The 24432-nt window shown below is 43.5% G+C and overlaps 1 protein-coding gene across 2 annotated transcripts in view; it reads right to left on the bottom strand.

Moving 5' to 3' along the window:
• Nucleotides 1-1605: 1605 nt before the first annotated feature.
• Nucleotides 1606-24432, bottom strand: part of GAA (alpha glucosidase) — a 66565-nt gene continuing 43738 nt past the window's right edge. For both annotated transcript variants that reach the window (XM_063960751.1, XM_063960752.1), the window contains exons 12-20: nt 21188-21305; nt 20832-20965; nt 20579-20730; nt 18458-18606; nt 18029-18170; nt 9030-9128; nt 4197-4361; nt 3963-4115; nt 1606-2067 (exon numbers count right to left, since the gene is read on the bottom strand). In XM_063960751.1, coding sequence (XP_063816821.1) covers nt 2005-2067; nt 3963-4115; nt 4197-4361; nt 9030-9128; nt 18029-18170; nt 18458-18606; nt 20579-20730; nt 20832-20965; nt 21188-21305 — 1175 coding nt within the window. In that variant the 3' untranslated portion in view covers nt 1606-2004. The remainder of the gene's footprint in view (nt 2068-3962; nt 4116-4196; nt 4362-9029; nt 9129-18028; nt 18171-18457; nt 18607-20578; nt 20731-20831; nt 20966-21187; nt 21306-24432) is intronic.

Genomic DNA, 24432 nt, shown 5'->3' with positions numbered 1-24432 from the left:
TGGACCATCTTCTGTCTTCAGCATCTGCAAGGGGGCCGGCGGCGCGGCTCCGGTGACCCATCCAGGCTGTACCTGTGATCGTCCCTCTGGAGCTTGATGTCCAGTAGCCAAGAAGCCAATCCATCCTGCACGCAGGTGAGTTGACTCCTTCTCCCCTAAGTCCCTCGCTGCAGTGATCCTGTTGCCAGCAGGAATCACTGTAAAATAAAAAACCTAGCTAAACTTTTTCTAAGCAGCTCTTTAGGAGAGCCACCTAGATTGCACCCTTCTCGGCCGGGCACAAAAACCTAACTGAGGCTTGGAGGAGGGTCATAGGGGGAGGAGCCAGTACACACCACATGGTTAAAAGCTTTACTTTTTGTGCCCTGTCTCCTGCGGAGCCGCTATTCCCCTGGTCCTTTCAGGAACCCCAGCATCCACTAGGACGATAGAGAAATATATGTATTTTAAATGTGCCGTATAAGTAGTGTTAATTTTTAATTGAGTTTGAAAACTAGGTGTGGAATATAAATAAAAGTGGTTTATTTAAAATTAAAGATGGCCACCGGGATTCAAAACGAGGCTTGGTTTTCTAGGAAACACCTTTGAAATTATGTTCAGACATGAAAATGAGGTATGGTATGGGCTGGGAAAATGGCTGCCGCAGTCTATAAAAGGAATGGGCTGAAAGTGAATCTTGGAACGCACAAGTAAGTGCGCATGCGCTAATCTGCACGGGATTTACAAATTACAGGGACTATTAAAACGGAGTCCACTGAGCAGTCATTCGAACTGAGGAAACCCCTGATGTGGTAGAGGGCGGAGAAACGAGTTTTCAAGGTGACTGAGCCAGGTCATATCATCTTTATTCATCACCATTTGAAACCCGCACCTATTCACGGCGTAATCATCAGTGCATTTGCAATAGCGGCTAAGTACCAGCAGAGGGAGCTGGAGCACTGTGGATGCCTGCAAAAGACTCAATACTCCAGATAGTCTGCACTAAACGGAAAAGGACCAGCAGAGGGAGTGGAATTACGGAGTACTTTTAATATGGAAATCAGCTGGAGGTGATATGAGTGATCTATATATATGATAACATTTACTATATCAATCAGTGTGTGCACACATTATTCATTAACCATCTTAAAGCAATTTCCAGGACACTTGAACGCATAGTGTTCGAAGATCAGCCCATACCTCTATAATACTTATATGTAGTCCAGTGGACATTACAAAGGAATGGTCCTATATAAAGGTTTTATAAGTTTGTGGCACATATTAAATTGTATGATATGAATTGGGGGAATATGCAAATATATGAATTGAGAAATTATATAATTTAATCATGGTTTTTTGATTGAATATTTATGCTGCAGCATATATGTGTGATATTTGAGTCTTTTAAATAAACTATATGAAATTTTATTGGTAATAAATTCACGTTGTTTCATTGATTGGCACAGACAGCGCCCCTCTTTATTTGCTGGAAGTTTACTCCCAGGCAAATTAGTGTGCAGCTACGAGATGGGAGATCAGTTTATAGACATAAAAATGCACAACAGCAAATAAGTAAAATTCCCGTAATAAACAGAAGCACCATGGAATCTAATGATACAAGAGAAAAAAGATTTTCTTGTAAGTTTATTAAAAGAACAGTAAAAGGACATGGAGTATACGCAGTCCTGTGCAATGTGCAGACCCAAAGGAAATTTTTGGGCAAAAGGGTAATAATATTTTTACAAAAACAGAAATTTAGATATCTTACAATGTTTGTAGGCAGCAAAGTTTCCAGTGTATTTCCAGCAGCAAATATTACCCTGAACTGCAAATGACAATAACAGAAGTCAGAACTGTAAATCACGCAATAATTGCATATACATGATTTTCTGGTATTATTGCACATCATCTTGATAATAAAAATGCCCAAATTTAGAATGTCCCACATTTCAATGCGTTTCCCTCTATGGTACCATATATTTAGCAGCTTCAGCAATAAAAGATCCCAGTCTGTAAACTGCAGCATCAAGACCATGTGATTGTAAACTGGATTCCTATAGGTAGATGGAGCTTCGATACTGAGAGAACCTATACAAAAATAAATATATTATTATACCAGAGCAGAGGAGGTATATCAAAAAGTTTGAATATAAATGTATTAATTACAAATCAAATACAATGGTGGGACACATATAAAAACAAACAAATGCACACAATGTATTACAAGTACTGTTTTTTTAAGCAGGCATTTGTAGGGTGGATGAGATATATGTGTATATGATTTATTAATTAAATATTAATATGTTTAATTATTTTTAGTGTATGACATAGCGCTATATATATATAATGTGTACCGTTAAGGGCTACAAATTATAGGGTAAATACTTAGATTAATAATAAATGAAACTAGATAATGGAATATGTGGGGTATGTGTGTATATTAAAAGAAAGTGTGTGTGTGTGTGTGTGTATGTATATATATATATATATATATATATATATATATATATGTAGCGCTATATGTATGTTTGAGGCTTGTATATATTATGATATAGGAATGAGGCTTGACTATGAATGGCAATATGGCCAGTATCCATACTGAGGCTTGTATATATTATGATATAAGAATGAGGCTTGAATACGAATGGCAATATGGCCGCCAATATCCATAATGAGGCTTGTATATATTATGATATAAGAATGAGGCTTGAACACAAGTGGCAATATGACCGCCGAAGGAGATATAAGGACGGAGTCCAGATTGAGGCTTGGAATGCACGAGCTAGTGCGCAAGGTGGCGCAAGAGATCTGAACCATGAACGCAATACAAAGAGACTGGGTGAAGCACAGTCATTTGAACAGAGGAAGCCGCTGAGGGAGCACTGAGGCGGAGAAACGCATTTTCAACTGACTGTGCCAAGAAACGAGCACCTCCAGATTACTGATACATTGGACTATGTAAATTCGTCCCACAGTGTGTTTGCAATACGGGCCATCACCAGCAGAGGAAGCCTGAACACCGTGAGTGAATGCATTTGAGCCATCTATTGCTTCTATACCTGCACATTAAGGATCATACCAGCAGAGGGAGCCTGATCATTGGACCCATACAAGCATTGTACTACCTGGGAGGTGACGTAATAGCAAGTATATATGGTAATTACCAGTAAAGTTATTTTAATGTGTGCACACATGTAAAAAAGGAATCCAAATGAACTTGGGACATTTTCAGGAAATTACCTAAAACAGGAATCCAAATGAACTTGGGACATTTTCAGGAAATTACCTAACTCATGAGTAGTCATTTATTGGGATCACGGAATTAGCGCTGCATGTTAGTGCTAAAAGAAGCATCTATATATATGATCCACTGGGACACATTTATTATCTGTGGACACTGTTTAGCTAAAAGGACTCATTATGGAGTTTAAATATATGAATAGGATATTGGCAAGCCTATAGGAATTTTAGATGTGTTAGATACGTGCAACTGTATTGTATATTATATATGCTGCAGCATTTTATTCATAGTTTTTTATTGAAATTCTTTTTGTGAATAAAAAGATTAAAATCGATTGTGAATTTGAGCATAAGGAAAATTATCAATACTAATTGTAGTAATTATGGGTAGTAGCAGCGCTTTTGGTTTGCTATAGGGATTTCTATCCCTGTCAGTAATTTTTTGGATGGGAAGGGTGAAAAAGGGACAACCGTGGGCCACTGCAGAGTGCCAGCTGGGAGTATACAAACTCCTTCAATCTTAAATGACAACACTCAGTTGGTGCCCATCGCAAAACACCTTGGTTAAAGTGCACACTGCATGCCCTAATTACAGCGCTGCATTGCATGACACACACTGAAGGGTTTGGGGGCCCCCCTGCATACAGTGCTTTCACATAGGTCTGCATTGTGCAGCTACTTTCATTCATAAAGTGCTTGGATTATGTAAACATAAATGGTGGATTTGTACAAGACAGAAGTACCTTGGTATCTGCTTTGTATGTGAAATCTTCAGTGGCCACCTGGTTAACCAGCACTTTGGTGGGAAGACTGAGCACCCCGTACACTTCCACTGATTCCAGCTTTAGGCTGTCTGCTTGGCAGTTCACGTGCAACACCTCGCTCAGCAGTGCATTCTGCGACACAGAACCAGTATGAACTGAAAACATGCTCAATTGTAGTACCAACAACAAGTATTATTAGATCACAGCCCTTACATTTGTAGCAATGAACATCAGTTGAGTATAATCTCTCCTTTCAATGGTTTCCAAACTGTCTCCATCATCCCAAAATAGATCTCCCCGGGCAAATCCCTGATCCGTAAGTGCCACCACCAGTGTCAGACTATTGTTGCGGGTTTCCTGTGTAGTCATACCTGGCACCTGGAAAGACAGGGGAGACAATACTGAGGGTATTCTAATCTAACTCAATACAAGTACAACATAAACATTCAGAGAAAGCATTTGCAGCATGAATGACACAATGACTGACTTACTGACAGAACTTGGATATGTCTTTGTTAGAAGGGGTGTGTGGCAGGATGTATGTGGATGTCATCTTACCTTGGTTCTGCCTGTAATATGTTAAACTGGGATCGACATACCGGGCACAGTGGTGCAAGTATATTTTCTTAGTAGTACAGATAGTAAAAATGGGCGTGGTCATGTGGGGCGTAGCCACACAAAGCTAGGGGAGTGGCTACATGACAATAGGGGCATGGCCACATTATGCCACACACCATAATGCCCCTTACTCATTATGTCACACACCGTAATGCCCATTACATATTATGCCACACACAGTTATGCCACTGACACCATTTTATGTCCCACACACAAAAATGACCCTTATAAATGATGTCCCAGTGGTGGGCTGGTGGTACAGAGTACCACCATCATATTTCTTAATGGTACTACGTACCACCCTGCTTTCAACACTGATCGGGCATATCGTCTAGTGTGTACCAACTAGGTCGCTGACTATGCGCGCTCCCACAGGTCGTCAGCGAAATCCTCAGTCGGGCCCTACATGCAGTCTCGATGGGGAATGTCGTTAGCGAGGGCCATGCTGCTAAATGCAGCATGCCCTCACCGTCACTGGAAGCACTTGCTGAAACTGGCTCCCTCGCCGGGTCCAAATGGGCACGATGTCGCTGGGTACACACATCGCATAGTATGTACTCTGCTTTAGAATAATAAGATAATCTCCGGCATGGACTTTAAGCGCAATGTTCCCAACATCAGTCCTCAAGGCTCACCAATAGGCCTGGTGTTAAGGACAACTCATGTGACTTCACTAGTACAGACAAACAGTGGCAGTTGCTCAATCATTTCTTGAGATAATTATATATCAGATTCTAGAAAAGGGGAGGGGTCACAAACAAACAGCCCCCAATAACATTCCCCCTTCCAGGTATCCCCCCAGCACACTAAAATTACCTGTAACCATACCTGAACTTATATGGTAATAGATTTTCAGATAAATTGGTTGCATGCGTTTGCAAAGACATGTTTAGCTGCTGAGCCGCATCAAGGCTTCTCCGATATCAGCAGTTCTAACACCACATAATAGCAGTGCCCACATAGGGCCATGTGATTTGTCTACAGTAAGGCCTCATGATAAAGTCTCATACTAAATTCCCATTCAGTGCCTCTCTGAAATTCTATTACCAGATAGTACAGGTGAAACTCACTAAAATTACCTGTAAACCATACCTGAACCTAATTTAATAAAACAATATAAATGTAACTAGACAGTTGGCACTAAGAATTCAGATAATAAATACAAACAAAAATGTGGATCCATTAAAATAAAACCAATATTAAAAAAAACAGTCTCACTTATTTAGAATCTTGCAACATGTTTCATGGCTCACCCGATTCCTGCCTAAAGATCTGCTCTGATATGTATGTACGATATGATGTTTGTTTAGGAGTATTGTTTATGTATTTTTGACCTGATGCTTCAAATAAAGATGTTTTATTTAAAAATAAAAAAATAAGCATCTCTTTGTTAAAATGGTTCATACTTGGCTACTCACGATTTTTTTCGGGTAGTCCTCCACACTTATGGAAAAGAAGTGACAGCATCTCCCCCCTCCAACCCGCAGGATGAGGAGATTACACATGGAATCATGGCACCGAATGGAGGGGGTGGGGCTATTCATGGCATTGAACCCCATCTCCTCCCATGGTCTCATGAATCACAGCATTTTGGGGGTGTTGGACCTAGTGACAGCCTGTCCTCAGAAGTGCCAAGTGTCTCATCTCCAGGCTTCTCCCGGAGAGAAGACCAGAAGAGTAGTTAACTATGCAATGGTGCCAACAGAAGGGGAAGGTAGGGGGGGGGGGAGAGGGAGAGTTGAAGTAGTGTCGCAACACCTCCTAGATCCCAAGACATTTCAATGTGAGGAGTACACAGAGAGCTTGAATCTGAGTCAGTCGCTGCTCCTTATACAGCTGTAAATAGCGAGTTTTAGCACACACCGCATGCAGTAATAAATGTACACATTTTTGTGCATCTCCCTCCGATTGGATTGGCGCTCTCTTCGGTTTAAATCGTCATTTCAGGGCAGCAACAGGGCAGTAATGCTGTGGTCGCATGCAAGAGATCTAGCTCGTGGAAGTGTGGTGACCATGTAGATAGATTTCCATGCTATTCTGAGTCACACTTACAGCAAAGGGAATCCAGTTTCCTACTGATCTCTTGCATAGTTTAGGTATAAAGCTGGGCATACATGGCCACATAACATGTCTGTCAGCCCGACAGGCATTTTATGTGGCAACCTCGAATTTTGCAGATATCAGGGACATATACTGTGAGCGCTCTCTCACAGTGTAAGTCGCATGTTATCGGCGCTCCGCCCCCCAGGGAGGAGACATTTCCCTGTTCCTTCCCATGTGAAGAAATAGGGGAAAAATGTCTGTCGGTTGGCCATGGTAGGGCATACACTGCCCAATGCAGCAGACTTTTAGCGACAAAAAATATTGCATTGTGCAGACATGCTGGACGATCCGGAATGCCAAACCCATCGATATAATCGGATCAGTCGCCCGTATACGCATTACAATTATCTTGGCAGGCTGCCGCGATCAGGCAGATTGGCTAGATTATAGTAGTGTGTATGCCCAGCGGGATCCAGTCTTTAAGTAGGTCGACAGTAAGCAGGTCGACATGGTTTCTAGGTCGGCAGGGACTCTAGGTCGACATGACAAAAGGTCAACATGAGTTTAAAAAAAATTTTTTATCACTTTTTCATACTTGATGATCCATGTGAACTAGAATTGGGAATGGTATTCTGTGCCGAACACAGCGGTAGTTAAGCGAGTGACCTTCCCAAAGCCATGCGAGGGAACATAGTGCACTAACTAGGGTTCCCGATCACTGTGCGGAGAAAATGCAAAAAAAGTTAAAAAAACAAACTCATGTCGACCTTTTCTCATGTCAACCTATAGTGTCTGTCGACCTACTTACTGTCGACCAATATTGGTCGACCTAGATACTTGTTGACCTAAGTCTAATCTACCTAACATACCACACCCATGCCCAGCATAAGTAAGAATGACTGACTGTTTCAGCTGTGGATGTAAAAACAGTTTTTGGGGGAGGGGCAGCTTCTCACTTGCAACCGTTCAGATTCTTGCATTAGCAGTAAATATGGCTGCATCATGCAAGTACAGACACTTTGTCTTTCTCCATGAGAGTGGGAAGTTTTTTTTTTAAATAGTCCCTATTAGTATTCATGCCCAATGGTGAATGTATTAAACAGAAAAAAAAAAAACCAAATACTAACAAAAACAACTCTGAATGAATAACTATAAAGTTCTAAAATCAAACTGTAATTAAGGAAAGCTTTCACTGTAATGGCTTATATGTCACTAAGATTTCTTTATTACGAGATCAAGGAATCAGTTTTATAACAATGGTTATGTCAAAATGTAATAATGAACCCTTTTGTGTCTGGGGCAGCTGACCAGACCAGCTCTTAATCTAATGTTTACTGAGCCCAGAGAGACATGTTCCATATAAGTGTAATATGGTTGTTTGGACTGTCTTTAAAATGTCTCTTGATTGGGAACTTTGTTGTATTATTATTTACTCCCCTTTCGCTTTTTCCTATTTGATATAGGGTTGACCTACTGTGAAATTTTTTGTATGTATTGCATATATTGCTTCAATAAAAATATGTTAAAAAAAAAAAAATGTAATAATGAAAGACTGAGGGTCTGATGCAGTGGGTTGCACTATGGGCCTGATTCATGTTCTAAGTAAAGCACAAAAGCAACTGGGCAAAACCATGCTACACCACTGCAGGTCAGGCAGATGTAACATGTGCAGAGAGAATTGCATTTGGGTGGGGTGTATTCAAACAGACATCTAAATTGCAATGGAAAAACCAAGCTAACATTTGTGGGCTACATGCAAAAGCAGGTATTTACCCTGCACAGAAAAAAATATAACCCACCCAAATCTAAATCTCTCTGCACATGTTACATCTGCTCAACCTGCAGTGCAGCATGGTTTTGCCCAGTTGCTTGTTTATTTGCTTTACTTACCAACATGAATCAGGCCCGCTGTGCAGAGAAATTTCTCATCAGCCCTCGGGTTTCTAATTTGTCCTAACCGGTGTCTAGAAACTCAAATGGTCTTATATCATCTCTGCATTGAAACCATCCAAGCCATCAATTTACATACAACTCCCATAATGCTACTACTTCCAAATAGCGACATGAAAATGTAGTATAGAACACTGTCTTTTGAGTAATGCGGACCATACATTAACCGGCGATTTCCGATTCAATGAGCCGATCGCCAGACTCAGATGATCATTGATTTTAATGGGGGAAAATACATGTTCTAAATCTCCGACTCCAACCCACAAAATGAATAAAGACTGTACAATTTGTTGGATTTTGCTTATTACTCGACCCAGGCATTGGCAGAATGGGGAATTGCCTCGATGCCTGATGTATGGGCCCGTTAAGTGTTTACAGAGCGGTTTACTATTTCTAGCACATACAGTTTACGGTCCAAATGTTACAGCTTCTTACCAGTCTGGGCAGAATGCTGCCACCGCGAATGTGAACATTAATAGTATCCATTGGTGCTGGAAGCGTGATCCACTGACCCTTACTTTTAATTTGTGAACCCTGTAAAATGAAAGTGAACATATATTAATCCATGAAATTTTAACATGCATTGCAAAAACTGAAAATGTAATAAAAGGTAAGAACCCTGCTCACAAAAGCAGCTTACAATCTAAAAATAAAAAGGAAATAAACCTCCCACAACAAGTGATTATTTGTACAATGAAAAAGTACTGTATTTCTACAAAGATACACCTCTATTAAATGTTTATGTTGTTCATTTAGTTATCGTGAATCCACACAACTAAATTCTCTACTAGAACACAAGCTGCAGTGACAAAGATGAGAGGGGAGATTTACTAAAGTGTGCTTTTGCAAAACCATGTTTATTGACCGTTTTATACACAGTTTAAAGCATTAGGCTGTATTAAAAGCAAAACCACAATTACAAACCCGCCACTGTGGAAACCGTCATATTTATTTTTACGCCTATGAAGAATATAATGCATGCAATGCATCAATCTGCGCTTTGCAAAACTGAACATCAAACCAGAGAAAAGGTTTAGTGAACAAATGTGAAGTGCCACAAGTACGTAATCTAAATGGTACCCCCATCATGAAAAACTACTTCTAATAATTAATATTGCCTGCCTAGTAAGTTTAATACTGAACCTATAATTAATAAGTCAGTGTTGATGTGGAAGAGATTTAGGGGTATATTCAATTGAAGTCGGAGTAATATCTCCCGATCCACGTGCCTTTTCGGCCATCTCAGTCCGACTTAAAAAAATGTCGGACCGAGATGGGGGATTAGAGCAGGAGAGGGGGGAGAGCCGCAGGAAGACGGGGGGACAGTCGCGGGCAGCCAGGGAAGATCAGCGCTACAGCAGGATGTCACACAGCCGCGCCGCTCACGGCAGCTTCCACCCGGCTCCAGCAAGTGAGATCACGCTTGCTGGAGCCGGGGGGACACTGCCGTGAGGTCGGGCAGCTGTGTGACATCCTCCTGCAGCGCTACTGTAGCGCTGATCTCCTGCGTCTGCCGGCGGCTGTCCCTGCTGGTCTCCCCGCAGCTCGCCCCCCCTCTCCTCCTCTGGGTCGCTCATCTCAATTCGACTTGAAAAAGTCGAATTGAGAGGAGATTTCAATAGGGATGGTCGGAACCATTCCGACAAATGCATGTCGGAATGGATCCGACTTCAATTGAATATACCCCTTATGCTCTGCAGAATACTGCAGGAACCCTAAATGGGGGAGATTTATCAAATCTTGGAGATAAAGTACCAATCAATCCGCTTCTGTGATTGTACAAGCTGTGCTAGAAAAAGGAGTTAGTAGCAGATTGGTTGGTACTTTGTCTCTTTCCAAGACTTTATAAATCTTCCCCAAAATATTCTCCAGTATTAACAGGGCTCTCAAGAGAGTTAAACATTTTCTAATGGGGCGACAGCAGAAAACATATATTGGTTTATATACAGGATCACCAATGGGACCTAGTCATTTTTCAACAATAGATGAAAAGTTGTCCAACAAAACATTTTTCTTACAGGGAAGAACAAGCTCCACTGTTGCATACAGCAGAATGTAGAAACGATTTAGGCCAGCATTTAGGAGCAGGATGGGTATTTAAATATAATCGTTATGGTAAAACTCACCGTTGATAACGGTATTCCTCCTAAGTCCACAGGATAACATCGGGATATGATGATGCGACAGCAGATTTGCACCAAATGGTCAAAGCTTTCAAGACCTCCTGGATTAGGCAAATCAGTTTTCTAAAGGTCAAGACAGGAGCACGCTTCCGTACAAGAAGGAAGAGGTTAGTGAGTGAAAGGATTCTCAAATCAGGTGTGTCAGGGTAGGATCCCGGTGGACTTAGGAGAAATAGCGTTATCAACGGTAAGTTTTACCATAACGATTATTTCTCCGGCAGGGTCCACAGGTTATCCACAGGATGGGATGTCCCAGAGCAATTTAGTGGTGGGGATGCTCCTGATTGGACAGGAGAATCGTTCGCCCCAAATTCAGCGTCCTGTGAGGCAAAAGGTATCAAAGGCATAATGTCTAATGAATGTGTTAATGGAAGACCATGTGGCTGCCTTACATATCTGTTTTGCCTAAGCACCACATTGTGCTGCCCATGACGGACCTACCTTACGAGTAGAGTGAGCAGACATTAGCCGGTACAGGGAGATCAGCTTGAGAATATGCTTCTGAAATAGTCATCCAAAGCCACCTCGGCAGTGTCTTATCAGCAGGCCACCCTCTCTTCTGAAATCCGTAGAGAACAAAAAGAGTCTGTTTTTCTGATGGCATTGGTACGATCCACGTAGATCCTTAAGGCACGGACTACGTCCAATGATGCATCTCCCGCACAAAGGTCCGGCTCCTGGAAGGCCGGGACTACAATTTCTTTGTTAAGGTGGAATCTAGACACCACCTTAGGAAGATACCCAGATTTGGTTCTGAGAACCGCTCTATCTGGATAAAAAACAAAACCAAACAAACCAGAAAAGGAGGATGACGTAACAAGCCCCTAAATCTGAAACTCTTCTAGGTGAAGCAATGGCCAGTAGAAAGAGAACTTTAGCTGTCAACCATTTAAGCTCCACTCGTTTTAGTGGTTCAAATAGTGCAACTTGATGGGCCTTTAGGACTAAGTTTAAGTCCCAAGACACTGCAGGAGGAACAAAAGGAGGTTGAATATGCAGCATTCCCTGGAAAAAAGTGCGCACATCCTGTAGGTTAGCAATTTTCTTTTGGAACCATACAGTCAATGCTGACACCTGTACTCTCAAGGAAGCCACCCGTAAACCTTTGTCCATTCCTGCTTAAAGGAATGCTAAGATTCTGGAACTCTGAAAGACCTAGGGTCAAATTTCCAGTCACTACACCATTGAATATAGGCTTGCCATATTCAGTGATAAATGCGAGCTGAGGAAGGTTTCCTTGCTCTGAGCATAGTTTGTATTTCATGTTGTGAGACTCCTCTTGCCTTCAGGATGGAAGTCTCAAGAGCCACGCCATCAAAGACAGTCGATCCAGGTGCTTGTGATAGCAAGGATCCTGAGAAAGTAGATCTGGACGTTGAGGGAGTAGGAATGGAGCATCCATAGACATACTCTGCAGATCTGTGTACCAATGTCTTCTGGGCCAAGCCGATACTATTATAATCACGGCACCCCTTCCTTGTTTTGTCTTTCACATCACCCTGGGTAATAGGGTGATTGGTGGAAATACATAGGCATGACAAAAGTCCCATCTCACTGACAGGGCATCCACAGAGATTGTTTTGGGATCCTTTGTTCTTGACCTGTATGCAGGAACTTTGTTGTTCTGACGGGACGCCATGAGATCTATCTCCAGTAACCCCTTCTTGTCTATCTGGAAGACCTCAGGGTGTAAAGCCCATTTGTTTGCAAGAATGGTATGTCGACTGAGAAAATCCACTTCCCAGTTTAGGACTCCCGGAATGAACACTGCAAACAAGGCTGGAAGATGACGTTCTGCCCACTTTAACGTGCGACTTACCTCCTTCGTTGCTTTTTGGCTGCGACTTCCTCCTGGATGGCTGAGGTACATTGAGGTACGCTACTGCCGTCGCATTGTCCGTGCAGATTTAAACTGGTTTCCCCTGAAGAATATCCTTTGCCTGAATAAGTGCCACGTATATGGCCCGAAGTTCCAATATATTTATTGCCAGGCAACTTTCTTCCTTGGTCCACTGCCCCTAGAAGCAACTCCCTTCTGACACAACTCCCCAGCCCTGAAGGCTGGCATCCGTTGTCAGAATTTCACAATCTGATATCCAAAAGGGTCTTCCCTTGTCCAGATGGGATGTCTGTAGCCACCAGGCTAATGACCTCGTTACTTCCAGCTTACTGCGTTTTTATTATCTGATGAAAACCATTCCGTTTGGCAAGGATCAGAAGTTGCAGAGGCCTCGAGTGGAACTGAGCATACTCCACCATGTCGAATGTTGATATCATCAATCCCATCACACGCATGCTGCATGAATGGATACCCTTCGAGTGAACTTTGGATATTTTGTTCAAAGGTAAAATTACTCTCTGAAGGCTCGAATCCAACACAGCCCCCAAGTGAGTCATCTGTTGTGACGGAACCAGAGATGACTTTGCCCAATTTATGAGCCAACCGTGTCTCTGCAAACAAGCTATAAGTCTGTTGCAGATGACACAGAAGCAATTCCTGAGATTGTGCCAGGATTAATAAATTGTCAAGGTATGGAAAAATCCTTATCCAATGCTGATGGAGATAAGCTACCATTACCACCATAATTTTGGTGAATACTCTGGGAGCTGTGGCCAGTCCAAATGGTAGGGACTGAAACTAAAAAAAAAGTTGTTTGAAGATAGCAAACCTGACATAGCGCTGATGGGACAGTGCTATAGGAACATGTAGGTAAGCATCCTGGATATCCAGGGATACCATAAAATCCTCCGGCTCCATGGCTAAAATAATGGAACGTAAAGTCTCCATATGAAACCGAGGCACCCAAATGTACTTGTTCAGCACTTTGAGATTTGTTATGGGTCGGAACGACCCATTTGGCTTCTGGACTAGAAACAGGTTGGGATAAAAACTTTGTCCTCGTTGCGCAGGAAGAACTGCAAACGCATAACCGTGAGATACTGCTTCTTGCACCCAGGCATCTGTGGCAGACTGCTGCCAGATCTGTGCAAACTGAAGAAGTTGGCCTCCCACCCTGGGGTCCCCCAGGTGGAGGCCCGCATCATCAGGCTCATGGCTTATCTTCTGATTTGGAAGCCGGTCCTCTGGTAGCCCAATGCTTTTTAGTCATACCAGACTTGTTGGATTGGGACTGTTTGCCATCACCCTTTCCTTTTACTTTTGCTTGAGTCCAAAAGGGCAGAAAAGTTGGCAATCTAGGCTTGAATTTGTGTGTGGAAGGAAACTTCCCTTTCTTGGAGTCTGGTTCTGACTCCAAAACACTCATGCTGAGGCTGATGCGTGAGAGGCAATTGTACCCATATCCAAGGCTGCTTCTTCCATAAACATCACCACCTGTTTGATATGTGCAATATAGGATTTTTGATCTCTAGATGCCATTGAAAGATCCTCCTCCAATGCATCAGCCCAGGCTGCCACTGCTTTTGCCATCCAGGCTGATGCCATGGCTGGTCTTATGATTGCCCCAGGCAAGGAAAAAACGTTTTTTAGACAACTAATCGACTCTCCTACTATCCATAACATCATTTAATGATGTTGATGGCAGAGGTAATGTAGATTTTTGCACCAATCAAATGACATGCGTATCTACTTTGGGAGCCACCTCCCTTTCTAAACAGTCCCTAGCCGGAAGAGGATAATTGGAGTTCCATTTCCATAGAATTCTAAATATCTTACTGGGCGTAACCCATGCTTCTTGCCTAATTTCCATCAGCTGTTCTGACCCAGGAAACTTAGTCCTAACTGTTAAGGGACGTTTAAACACAGGTGCCTTTGAGTTTTAACACAGGCTCTGCCGCCTCCTCTAAGGACAGAATGGTTTTCATTGCACACTAATCAGCTCAGATATGTCTACTGAGCTGAGGCCTTCCTCCTCATCTCCGTATGCAGACCCGAAATGTGATGAGTCCTCATCCTCCGACGAGTCCTTATCTGAAACATGTGTAGACTGTGAAGATGTTTCATGTCTATGTGATTTACTTACCACCGGCCTTTCAGCCCATTTCTGTTGAGAGTCTGCTGCTTTCCCTGCTGGATGTATTAAACCCCAGGTGGAACATTGCATGTAAGGGTTAATAGTGTAAGCTATCCCTGGTATAGAAGCTGGCATTATCCACTCCGTTATACTGGATAATGTCTGTGCAAATGTAGCCCATGGGGGATCAACTTGAACCCCTGCCTGCCTTGGATTATTCAAGAGGATCTGGTGAAAACTAAAGCAATTTGCACACAATCCATTTAGAACCAGATTCTGAGAGGCTAACTCAGCTTTACAGGACAAATATGACATAAGTGTTGGTGCTGCTGTGGAGGGTGTATTTTCCTCACCCTTGCCGCTCTTAGACATGTGTTAAACTACACAGCTTGTGACTGTAATCACTTTAAATTTTGTTTAAGTGACATACAATCCGACCCCACCCTGCTTTGCACCAGCATCGAGGATCGGAATACATAGAAAACTGACAGAATTATAGTAAAGTCAGCAATCACACTAGCAATCAGTCACAGGTTATACATTAGTATTATAAGCAATATGAGCACATAATCAACTACAAATACATTTTAAGTATGTAAGAGAACATGTTCCTACATTACCTTATATAGGAGTTTTAAATGTATTCAGTTGCGCAGCAAAAGAAAACAGCAGCAATAGTTATCAGACTCGTATGCATCAGGCACTTATTCAATTATTCATACACAATGGTAGATAGAGACTTAGTGCTGCATCAGCCGGTTCAGGAGAGTGGGATACAGGGAGACTTTAACTCGCTTCCAGGATCGATCAAATAAGTTAGCGAATGCTGAGTGGATCCAGACGCTATTAGTGTACATACTCGCCCCGTGAACCTACAGTGAACACAGACGCCCAAGTGAACACTGACACACCAGTCACACAGCCGCCTATGCTGCGACTGGGGCCTTTTAAATACACAGCACCTCAGACAGTTGTGGGAACTCCGTTCATGGTGGGAAACTCACAGGAAACTGGTCATGAACCAGGGGGAGGGACGACCAAGGGAACGTCTGACTCCCCACTGCTGATATCAATCCTAGGGATCGCGGACTCATACTAGCCCTGGAGCCTATGATCCTTAAGGCCTAGCGCTGGTGCACCCTAGGTGGCAGCCGCATCAGTGACTGTTCGCTAGTCTCCTCCCGAAACAGTGCAGCTGTGTCCGTGTTCCCCTACTAAGCGGAACAGATGCCTTACCTTCTCCACGTGCTCCGGCCACAGCCTGGTAACGTTTGCTGGACTTGCTAGTACATCCTACACAGACGCCCGCCAAAACAGCACTGTACACGTGGGTAAGCATTGTCACGACCTGGCGGGGAGTTATTGGAGCGACTCTTTCCAATGTACGTATAAGACGCTTTTTAGAAAGATCGCTCAAAAAATATATAGTAAGACTATAAAACAAAATAAAAAAGCTTATGGCTGCTAAAAACCAGCAGCCCATTGAATATGGTCCCTGCTCCTGCCGCACCAAACAAAAAACTGATTTGCCTGAGCCAGGAGGCGGGCATATATGGACGGGACTGCTGCATGCTGGGAGGCCAAAAGCTTTGACCGTTTGGTGCAAATCCGCTGTCGCATCATCATATCCCAATGTTATCCTGTGGATAACCTGTGGACCCTGCTAGAGAAATAAGCAATAGTCACAAGGTGCCTACGACCACCAACAGCACAGACTTTATAGCCGCACATCACTGATAACTGTATCCGAATGAAAAGATAACGCACAAAGGCTTTCTCCTAATGCAACAGTAAGTTCCATTGTTTCAATTGTAGTTTTTATTTCTATTCCTGAGAAACGACACGTGTCATAGCCTAGTCCCAATAGTTTCATTTCTGCTGTTCCTATCACAACTGCAACATGAACACAGACCTCACTCTCTGCACACATATTCTCTACTTAAATTTACTGAGGTCCATTAATATATCTTTTCTTCCTTGATCATACATAGTCCGACCTCCCTGCTGAAAAATCTCCATTTAAAAATAAACAAATTGATCAACTGTCTTCACAAAAGGGAAACAAGTGGCCGGCGAGAGAATTGGCTTGAGAGCTCTGGCTACTCTGTGTCAGCCATTTCACAGCATACATACTTACGTCAATGCTTTCCTCTCCGGGAGATGGCCAGAGAGGAGAAGCAGGTGAGTGGCAACAGGGGCGGGGCCAGGCTAATAGAATCATTACCTCCCCCCCACACCCGCACAGAGCGGAAAACACTATGATTGGCTATTATTTACATAGGGGTGTGGCTAAATTGACACGATTAGTATAGAATCTTGTCATTAGGCCCCGCCTCCTTCACCCGTATCAGAGATTCCCTGTATTTATCTCCGTATTCTGCTCACTTCACAAGGAAGCTAGCAGAATGCAGGAGGGGCGCGGGAACCACCCGAAAAACCATGCGTCTCCTGTAGAATCAGGGAGATTGGGAAGTATATAATTCACATTTGTTGTTCAAGGTGAATGGTATTTGTAAATGGAGGTTTTCCCAGATTTTAATATCTTCATGTTTGACTACTGTATACGGAATCAGCACCAAACTTAAATCTGTCCGACCATGGGCTGAGGGTAGCCCATCCTGCGGCAGATAGCTGCCCAGGATCACACATTTAGCAGATCTGGGGTTCATTTCTGCTCAGTGGCCAGGCTGTGACACCTGAAGTTGGTTGGACTGCACTGACAGCAGTAGGTAGACTGCACTGGGAACTGGGAGGGACGGGTGCAGGGAGCTGCACTGATTGGAGGAGCTGTCAGATCATGCAGGCACTATACTTGCAGCAGCATAGCAATGATTCTGACTGCACATTATATAGGATTACATAATACAGTGTTCCCCAACTCCAGAATTCAGGAACCCCTAACAATGCATGTTTTACAGATCAGTAATACAACAACTACACCAGGCACAGAAACAAGAGACAGATGTGTAAAAATACTTTCAGTCTCATTACTAACGTCAAACACAAATGAGGCATTTAGGACCTTTTCCTGGACATTGTAATGATAGCTTATGAAAACACACACTTATAGATGCAGAGGAATTATATAGCAGTAAAAGTTTATAAAAAATACGGTTGTGTAAATAAAATAAAAAATGCAAACATACCATGACAAAGCAGTGTTATTTTTGCAGTACCCAATACTCAAACCAATCTACTGTACCTGTCTCCTTAACAGGTATATTTGCCTCCTCCGCCTATCTAAGCACAATGTGTGGGGAACAGAAGAAGCACTCACCGTCTGAAGTGAATACCATGTCCCGAGAGGAAAGTACCCATTGACTTCAGTTTTTCCTTGCTCAAGGACTGGGGTAATCAGTAGACCATCTCCCCAAAGGAATTGCCGGTCAATTGTCCATGTATTTTGGTCAGTGGGGAACCTGCAGGAGAGAGATATCTGATCTTATTTGCCGACTCTCCCTGAATGTCATTGAGACACCCTGAAAAATTGTCCCAGGCCAGCTGGCACTCGCACAGTGAGTTTAAGTTAGTTTTAGGACATCCTGGCAAGATGGAGAAGTACACACTCTCCTCAGCACTGCAGGCATAGGTGTGACTTTCACAAACTTGCTGAAGGTTTTTGGTTGTTTTTGAAATTAGGCAAATATGAGTCAGATCCTATATAGTACCCTCAGCAGAGCAGACACAACCAACAAAGTATACTTACTCCAGAAAGAGAGCACGAGCCACAGTCTCCCCTAAGTTGTGGGCTTTATAAAACAATGTGTACAGATAAGGAAGCAGCGAGTATCGTATGTGCAATGCATTCTTCATAGCTGCCTGAGATTCCTTGCTGAAAACATATGGTTCCTGTGGCTGAAAGAGCAGTGAAATGGAACATGTTATACACATATACACACACACTCACCCGACCAGGCTTACAGCTACTTTTTGTAATCCAGCCAACAGGGGTACTTTGATACATTCTACAGGTTGAGTATCCCTTATCCAAAATGCTTGGGACCAGAGGTATTTTGGATATTGGATTTTTCTGTATTTTGGAATAATTGCATACCATAATGAGATATCATGGCGATGGGACCTAAATCTAAGCACATAATGCATTTATGTTTTATATACACCTTATACACACAGCCTGAAAGTCATTTTAGCCAATATTTTTAATAACTTTGTGCATTAAACAAAGTGTGTGTACATTCACACAATTCATTTATGTTTCATACACACCTTATACACACAGCCTGAAGGTCATTTAATACAATATTTTTAATAACTTTGTCTATTAAACAAAGTTTGAGTACATTGAGCCACAGAAAACAAAGATTTCACTATTTCAGTCTCACTCAAAAAAGTCCGTATTTCGGAATATTCCGTATTTCGGAATATTTGGATATGGGATACTCAACCTGTATTACTAATTACTAATGCTCAAACACTATTTCCCTCTCTATGAATGTTGCACAGTTGTGCAGTAGTACAATGGAAAACACTATTCATGGATAGAGGCCACCACAAAACTCGGATTCTCCTGGACCTAAAGCTACAGCACTGTATAGATTAGTTACTTGTGACCTGATATATACCAAGGGCAGCATGTGTGGCCCTCTAACCTTCAAACACAATAGAGGTAACCAAGGGGGTAATTCAGACTGGATCACTGCAGCGGCAGCAATCGCAGTCTAAATGATTTTGTGGCGTGCTGCCGCGCAGTAGGCACACTGCCAGCGCGCACCCCGGGAGCCCAGTGAGATGCTAAAAGAATCTCTGGGTTGCGATTGCTTCTGCCTGATTGATAGGCAGAGGCGGTCACGGGAAGGGAATGGGCATGCCAAAGGAGTTAGAACGCCGTTGGCAGAGCACGGTTCGGAGAGCAGAGGCGGCCCACATTAACACGCATCCACTGCGACCTGGGATGCGGCGAGTAGCGGCCTGCCAGCGCGCAGGAGCTGCGCTGGCAGGTATCTACTCAGCAGGTGCAAAAGCATCGCCGCTGTACAATGCTTTTGGGGGAAGGGTAGGACCAGACATGCGGGACGGACTAGCCCTGTGCTGGGCGGGTCTGAATTACCCCCCCACAGATGACAAAAGACAACACTTATAACAAACTGTAGCACATTCAGATGCTGCATGTCCTCCAAAACGCCATCCAGACTTCCAAGTCTCTGGGAGTGCCACTGTCCACCTACAACTCATTGACAATGACCACTAATCAACAGTTACAATTATAGACTGCCATCTGCCTACAAAGTACAGTATGTTAATCTTGTCTTTGCCAGGCTTCAAGAATGATGATCTTCCCTGTGGAGGATGGAGGGGTGCGAGAGTGCTAGACCCTCCAGTGGCTTTACCTCCCCAGTACCCAGCACTGCCTTAAGTCTCGGCAGCCTGAATATTGGTCTTGGTTTGGTAGAGAAGAAATATATATGTTACATGAAAAGATGCAGACCCAGGCGGGTAATCCAAATAGAGGTGAATTAACATCGGGCGTTAAAAATGTACATTTTTCACAATTATTCCTGATGTTTCACCCATATATTTTTTTACTGGCTATCCAATTTGGTCGCCTGCAAAAAATATATATTTTCTACCAAAAACTGCTTCCGGGGTTATTAACCGTGGCTAATTGGATACCCCCACTGGTGTTTTCACCGGGACAAAGATTGTTGGAATGTCTACATTTCTTTGGATGTAACAGCAATTTAAACACAAGTTCACACGAACCAGGGATGTAGCTAACAAAATATGTGAGCACAAACAGTAAAATGTTGCTATAAAACGTAACATCCAGAGCGGACCATATTAGCCATTACATGTTGTCTTCCCTCACCCGGGCATCACGATTGTTGTGGTTTCTCATGAATGGATAAAAAGCACCAAGTTGACTCCATCGTACACACATCTCCTCTGTGGTGTTTCCAACAAATCCACAAATGTCTGCCCCCACCAGTGGGATACCATACATGTTGAAAAGTAACATAGCTGGAATACAGGCAAAAGAACAGAGGAAACATCATTTTTACTGAAGGGGCAATGTGACATCAGCGTGTAGGTTAGATAGTAATGTGCACTACATAACCTACCTGGCACTGAGTAGTACAGCTGCTCCCAAGTGCTGGCTACATCACCCGTCCAGTGCCCTGCATAGTGGCCATGGCTGGCAAATGTCGATCGTGAGATAATAAAAGGACGCTTTCCCCGGATTTTCACCAAAGCACTAGTAAGAGGTAAATTGTAATCAAAGGATGTCCAAAAAAGGCAATCTTATGTAAACTATTACAGTTTTGAAGGATGTATGAAGAAAATTATAAGAGAACATGGTATAACCCTGGGGCTATGCATACATACATACATACATACATACGGATCACGGGGGATTTATATAGCACTGTTCTAGCAGCCTAATTCCACACATTCAGAATCCTCTCTGCTCACTTACTTGTGGGAAGCTATTGCCTCAGAGAGTCCATACAAGTTGTGCAGGTTGTAGTGTGTGGAGACATGCTGCTTGCTGGAAGCACAGATGGTAGCGTGCTGCAGCGCACCTCCTATTACAGCTGGAACAGTAAATGAATCAGATATTAACAATTGTATCATACTGGGGAAAATAGGAATAGCTGAAGTTTTCCCAACTTGCCATCTAATATAGATTCAACAAGATAAATAAATGTATTCATGGATAACCTGGTAGGATGCTTAACTTATGTTAATTTTGTCTATGTAGATTGTTTTTTAACATAATAGTAGTTTACCTTGCTGTCAGCAGCCACTTTATGCAACTTATCAATTCAGTATATACTGAAATCTGCTTTATCATTACCAACTCTGACTAAAGGGGGGTACACATGGAGAGATCCGTGCTTAAATTCTAAGCAATCTGACTAGATTGCTTAGAACTTAAGCACAGATCTCTCCGTGTGTATGTCCCACCGCTGGGTGAAATGAGCGCCCCCCTCGCTCAGCACACATTGCGCTGTGCTAAGCGGGGGAGAGAAGTGTGCGAAGCGGTCTGTGCTAGATCAGTCAGCACACATCTCCCTCATGTATACAGCCCTTAAGGGCCTAATTCAGACCTGATCGCAGCAGCAAAATCTTTCTGTAATGGGCAAAACCATGTGCACTGCAGGTGTGGCAGATAAAACATTTGCAGAGAGAGTTAGATTTGAGTAGGTTATTTTGTTTCTGTGCAGGGTAAATACTGGCTGCTTTATTTTTACACTGCAATTTAGATTTCAGTTTGAACCCATCCCACCATAATCCAGCGCTCTCTGCAGTGCACATCTGCACCCTCCTACCTCTGCAGTGCACATCTGCACCCTCCTACCTCTGCAGTGCACATCTGCCCCCTCCTACCTCTGCAGTGCACATCTGCCCCCTCCTACCTCTGCAGTGCACATCGGCACCCTCCTACCTCTGCAGTGCACATCTGGCACCCTCCTACCTCTGCAGTGCACATCTGCCCCCTCCTATCTCTGCAGTGCACATCTGCCCCCTATCTCTGCAGTGCACATCTGCCCCCTCCTACCTCTGCAGTGCACATCTGCCCCCTCCTACCTCTGCAGTGCACATCGGCACCCTCCTACCTCTGCAGTGCACATCTGGCACCCTCCTACCTCTGCAGTGCACATCTGCCCCCTCCTATCTCTGCAGTGCACATCTGCCCCCTATCTCTGCAGTGCACATCTGCCCCCTCCTACCTCTGCAGTGCACATCTGCCCCCTCCTATCTCTGCAGTGCACATCTGCCCCCTCCTACCTCTGCAGTGCACATGGATTTGCCCATTAGAGAAAAATATTGCTGCTGAGATCAGGTCTGAATTAGGCCCAGAGTCCCAATTTGTTTTATTCAGGGAACATTACATGTTCATGTCACTGCCAGAAGGGTTATTGGTACAGTAAGCCAACAAAATTACATCAGTCTTTTAGTGTTTGTCAACCTACTATTCATTTTCTATTTTAGCCAACCTGATTGTAGTGTGCAAACCGAACTACATTCTTCATAACTCAGGAACATTCCTTCTGCTTTATTGACATTTAAAGGAAACGAAATAGCATAAGGGTATTCACAGATTCATTTTAAAGGGAGACCATCTGTGTACTCTGCCATTTCTTACAGTAAATATATTGTCCGAATTGGCAATGCTGCATTCCGACGGAGGATGTCGCCGACAACGCGCAGGAGCGTGCACATAGTCAGCAACATTATGCATACACTCTAGACGATATCATGAACAATGTGTCGGAATCAGGTACATCGTCCAAGATATGGTCTAGTGTGCACCCAGCTTTAGTTTTTTTATAGGATACATTGTTTTTTTTGTTTTGTTTTTTTACAATAAAACAGTTTATTTCTCACTACGCTTCTGACTCCACAGCAGTCATTATAACGATCAGTCATCTGCCAGTTTGTAGAGGCATCTTCTGAGATTGCGGTGCAGGAGCACACCTTGTGGTTGGCTGGGTTCTCCATTGTAAAACCCCAATACTCTCAGATTTTAAATATACCTCAGTGTTGCAGTTTGGCCACTAATAAATATAATAGGATCATCAGAAGGACAATATGCTAACATCGGAAACAGATACACACCATAGAACTCCTGCTCCAGGTATGCATAAACACAGCACATTAATCCCTGCTGCTACTCAAGCTGTATGTAGGAACAGGATATCAGAGGTGCATGTGACGGGTGGCACTTGATATACCGGCTGTCGGGATCCCGACCACCAGTATACCAACAAGTATTCTCCCTCTTGGGGTGTCCACAGTTGAGAATAAATAGCGTATCGCACCACCGCACCCGCAGCATGGCAAGCGCAGTGAGCCCGCAAGGGGCTCTTTTGTGCTTGCCCCGCTGCCTGCAATCCGGCGGTTGGGATCCTGCCACCGGTATGTAGGGCGCCGGGGAAACATACCACACCCGCATTTGACACCAAAGTCTTTCCACAGAAAGAACCCAATACTCACTTATTAGAGGACATCAAACCTTTACTATTCAACTACAATACCAATGGCGGGGAGTGTCTGCAAAAAATTTTTTGTCTTACCTGTTAAATCCTTTTTTACTGAAGCCATGGTAGACACTGGATGACAGTGGGTACAGTCAGCTGTTCAGTCAAGGCACCAAGGAGTTAAACTTGTGGAGTGCAGCCTGGGAAGCCCATCCTACCCTATACCCAGCCTGCCTCAGGCCAGTCAGTTTATTTACCATACAAGCCAGGAACAGGAAATGAAGGCAGAATAATAGAACAAGCACCCATACAACCCCAATATATGTAGGGGAACATGTCCATAAACAATGTCGCAAGGAACGGAAGGGTGGGCGCCCAGTCTCGACCATGGCTTAAAAAAAAGGATTTAACAGGTAAGACGAAAATCTTTTTTTCTGTCAGTCAATGGTCTCACACTAGGGACAGTGGGACGTCCCAAAGCAGTCCCGGTATGGGCAGGAACGCTCCAGAGCTGCACTGAGGGCCCGACGCCCAAAGGCTGCATAAGCAGAGCTGAAGGGGTCGAACCTATAGAACCGAAGAAAAGTATGAGCCGAAGTCGCTGCTCTGCAGAGTTGCTCTGCCGAAGCCCCGCGGCGGGCCACCCAGGAAGTGCCAACTGATCTGGTGGAATGGGCCTTAACCAATGCCGGAACCGGCTTCCCAGCCAACAGGTAACCCTGCTGGATCGCAACGC

This window comes from Pseudophryne corroboree, chromosome 3 (genome assembly GCF_028390025.1).
Source record: "Pseudophryne corroboree isolate aPseCor3 chromosome 3, aPseCor3.hap2, whole genome shotgun sequence".
In the NCBI taxonomy this organism is placed as follows: Eukaryota; Metazoa; Chordata; class Amphibia; order Anura; family Myobatrachidae; genus Pseudophryne; species Pseudophryne corroboree.
This window is presented reverse-complemented; position numbering and strand designations above follow the sequence as displayed.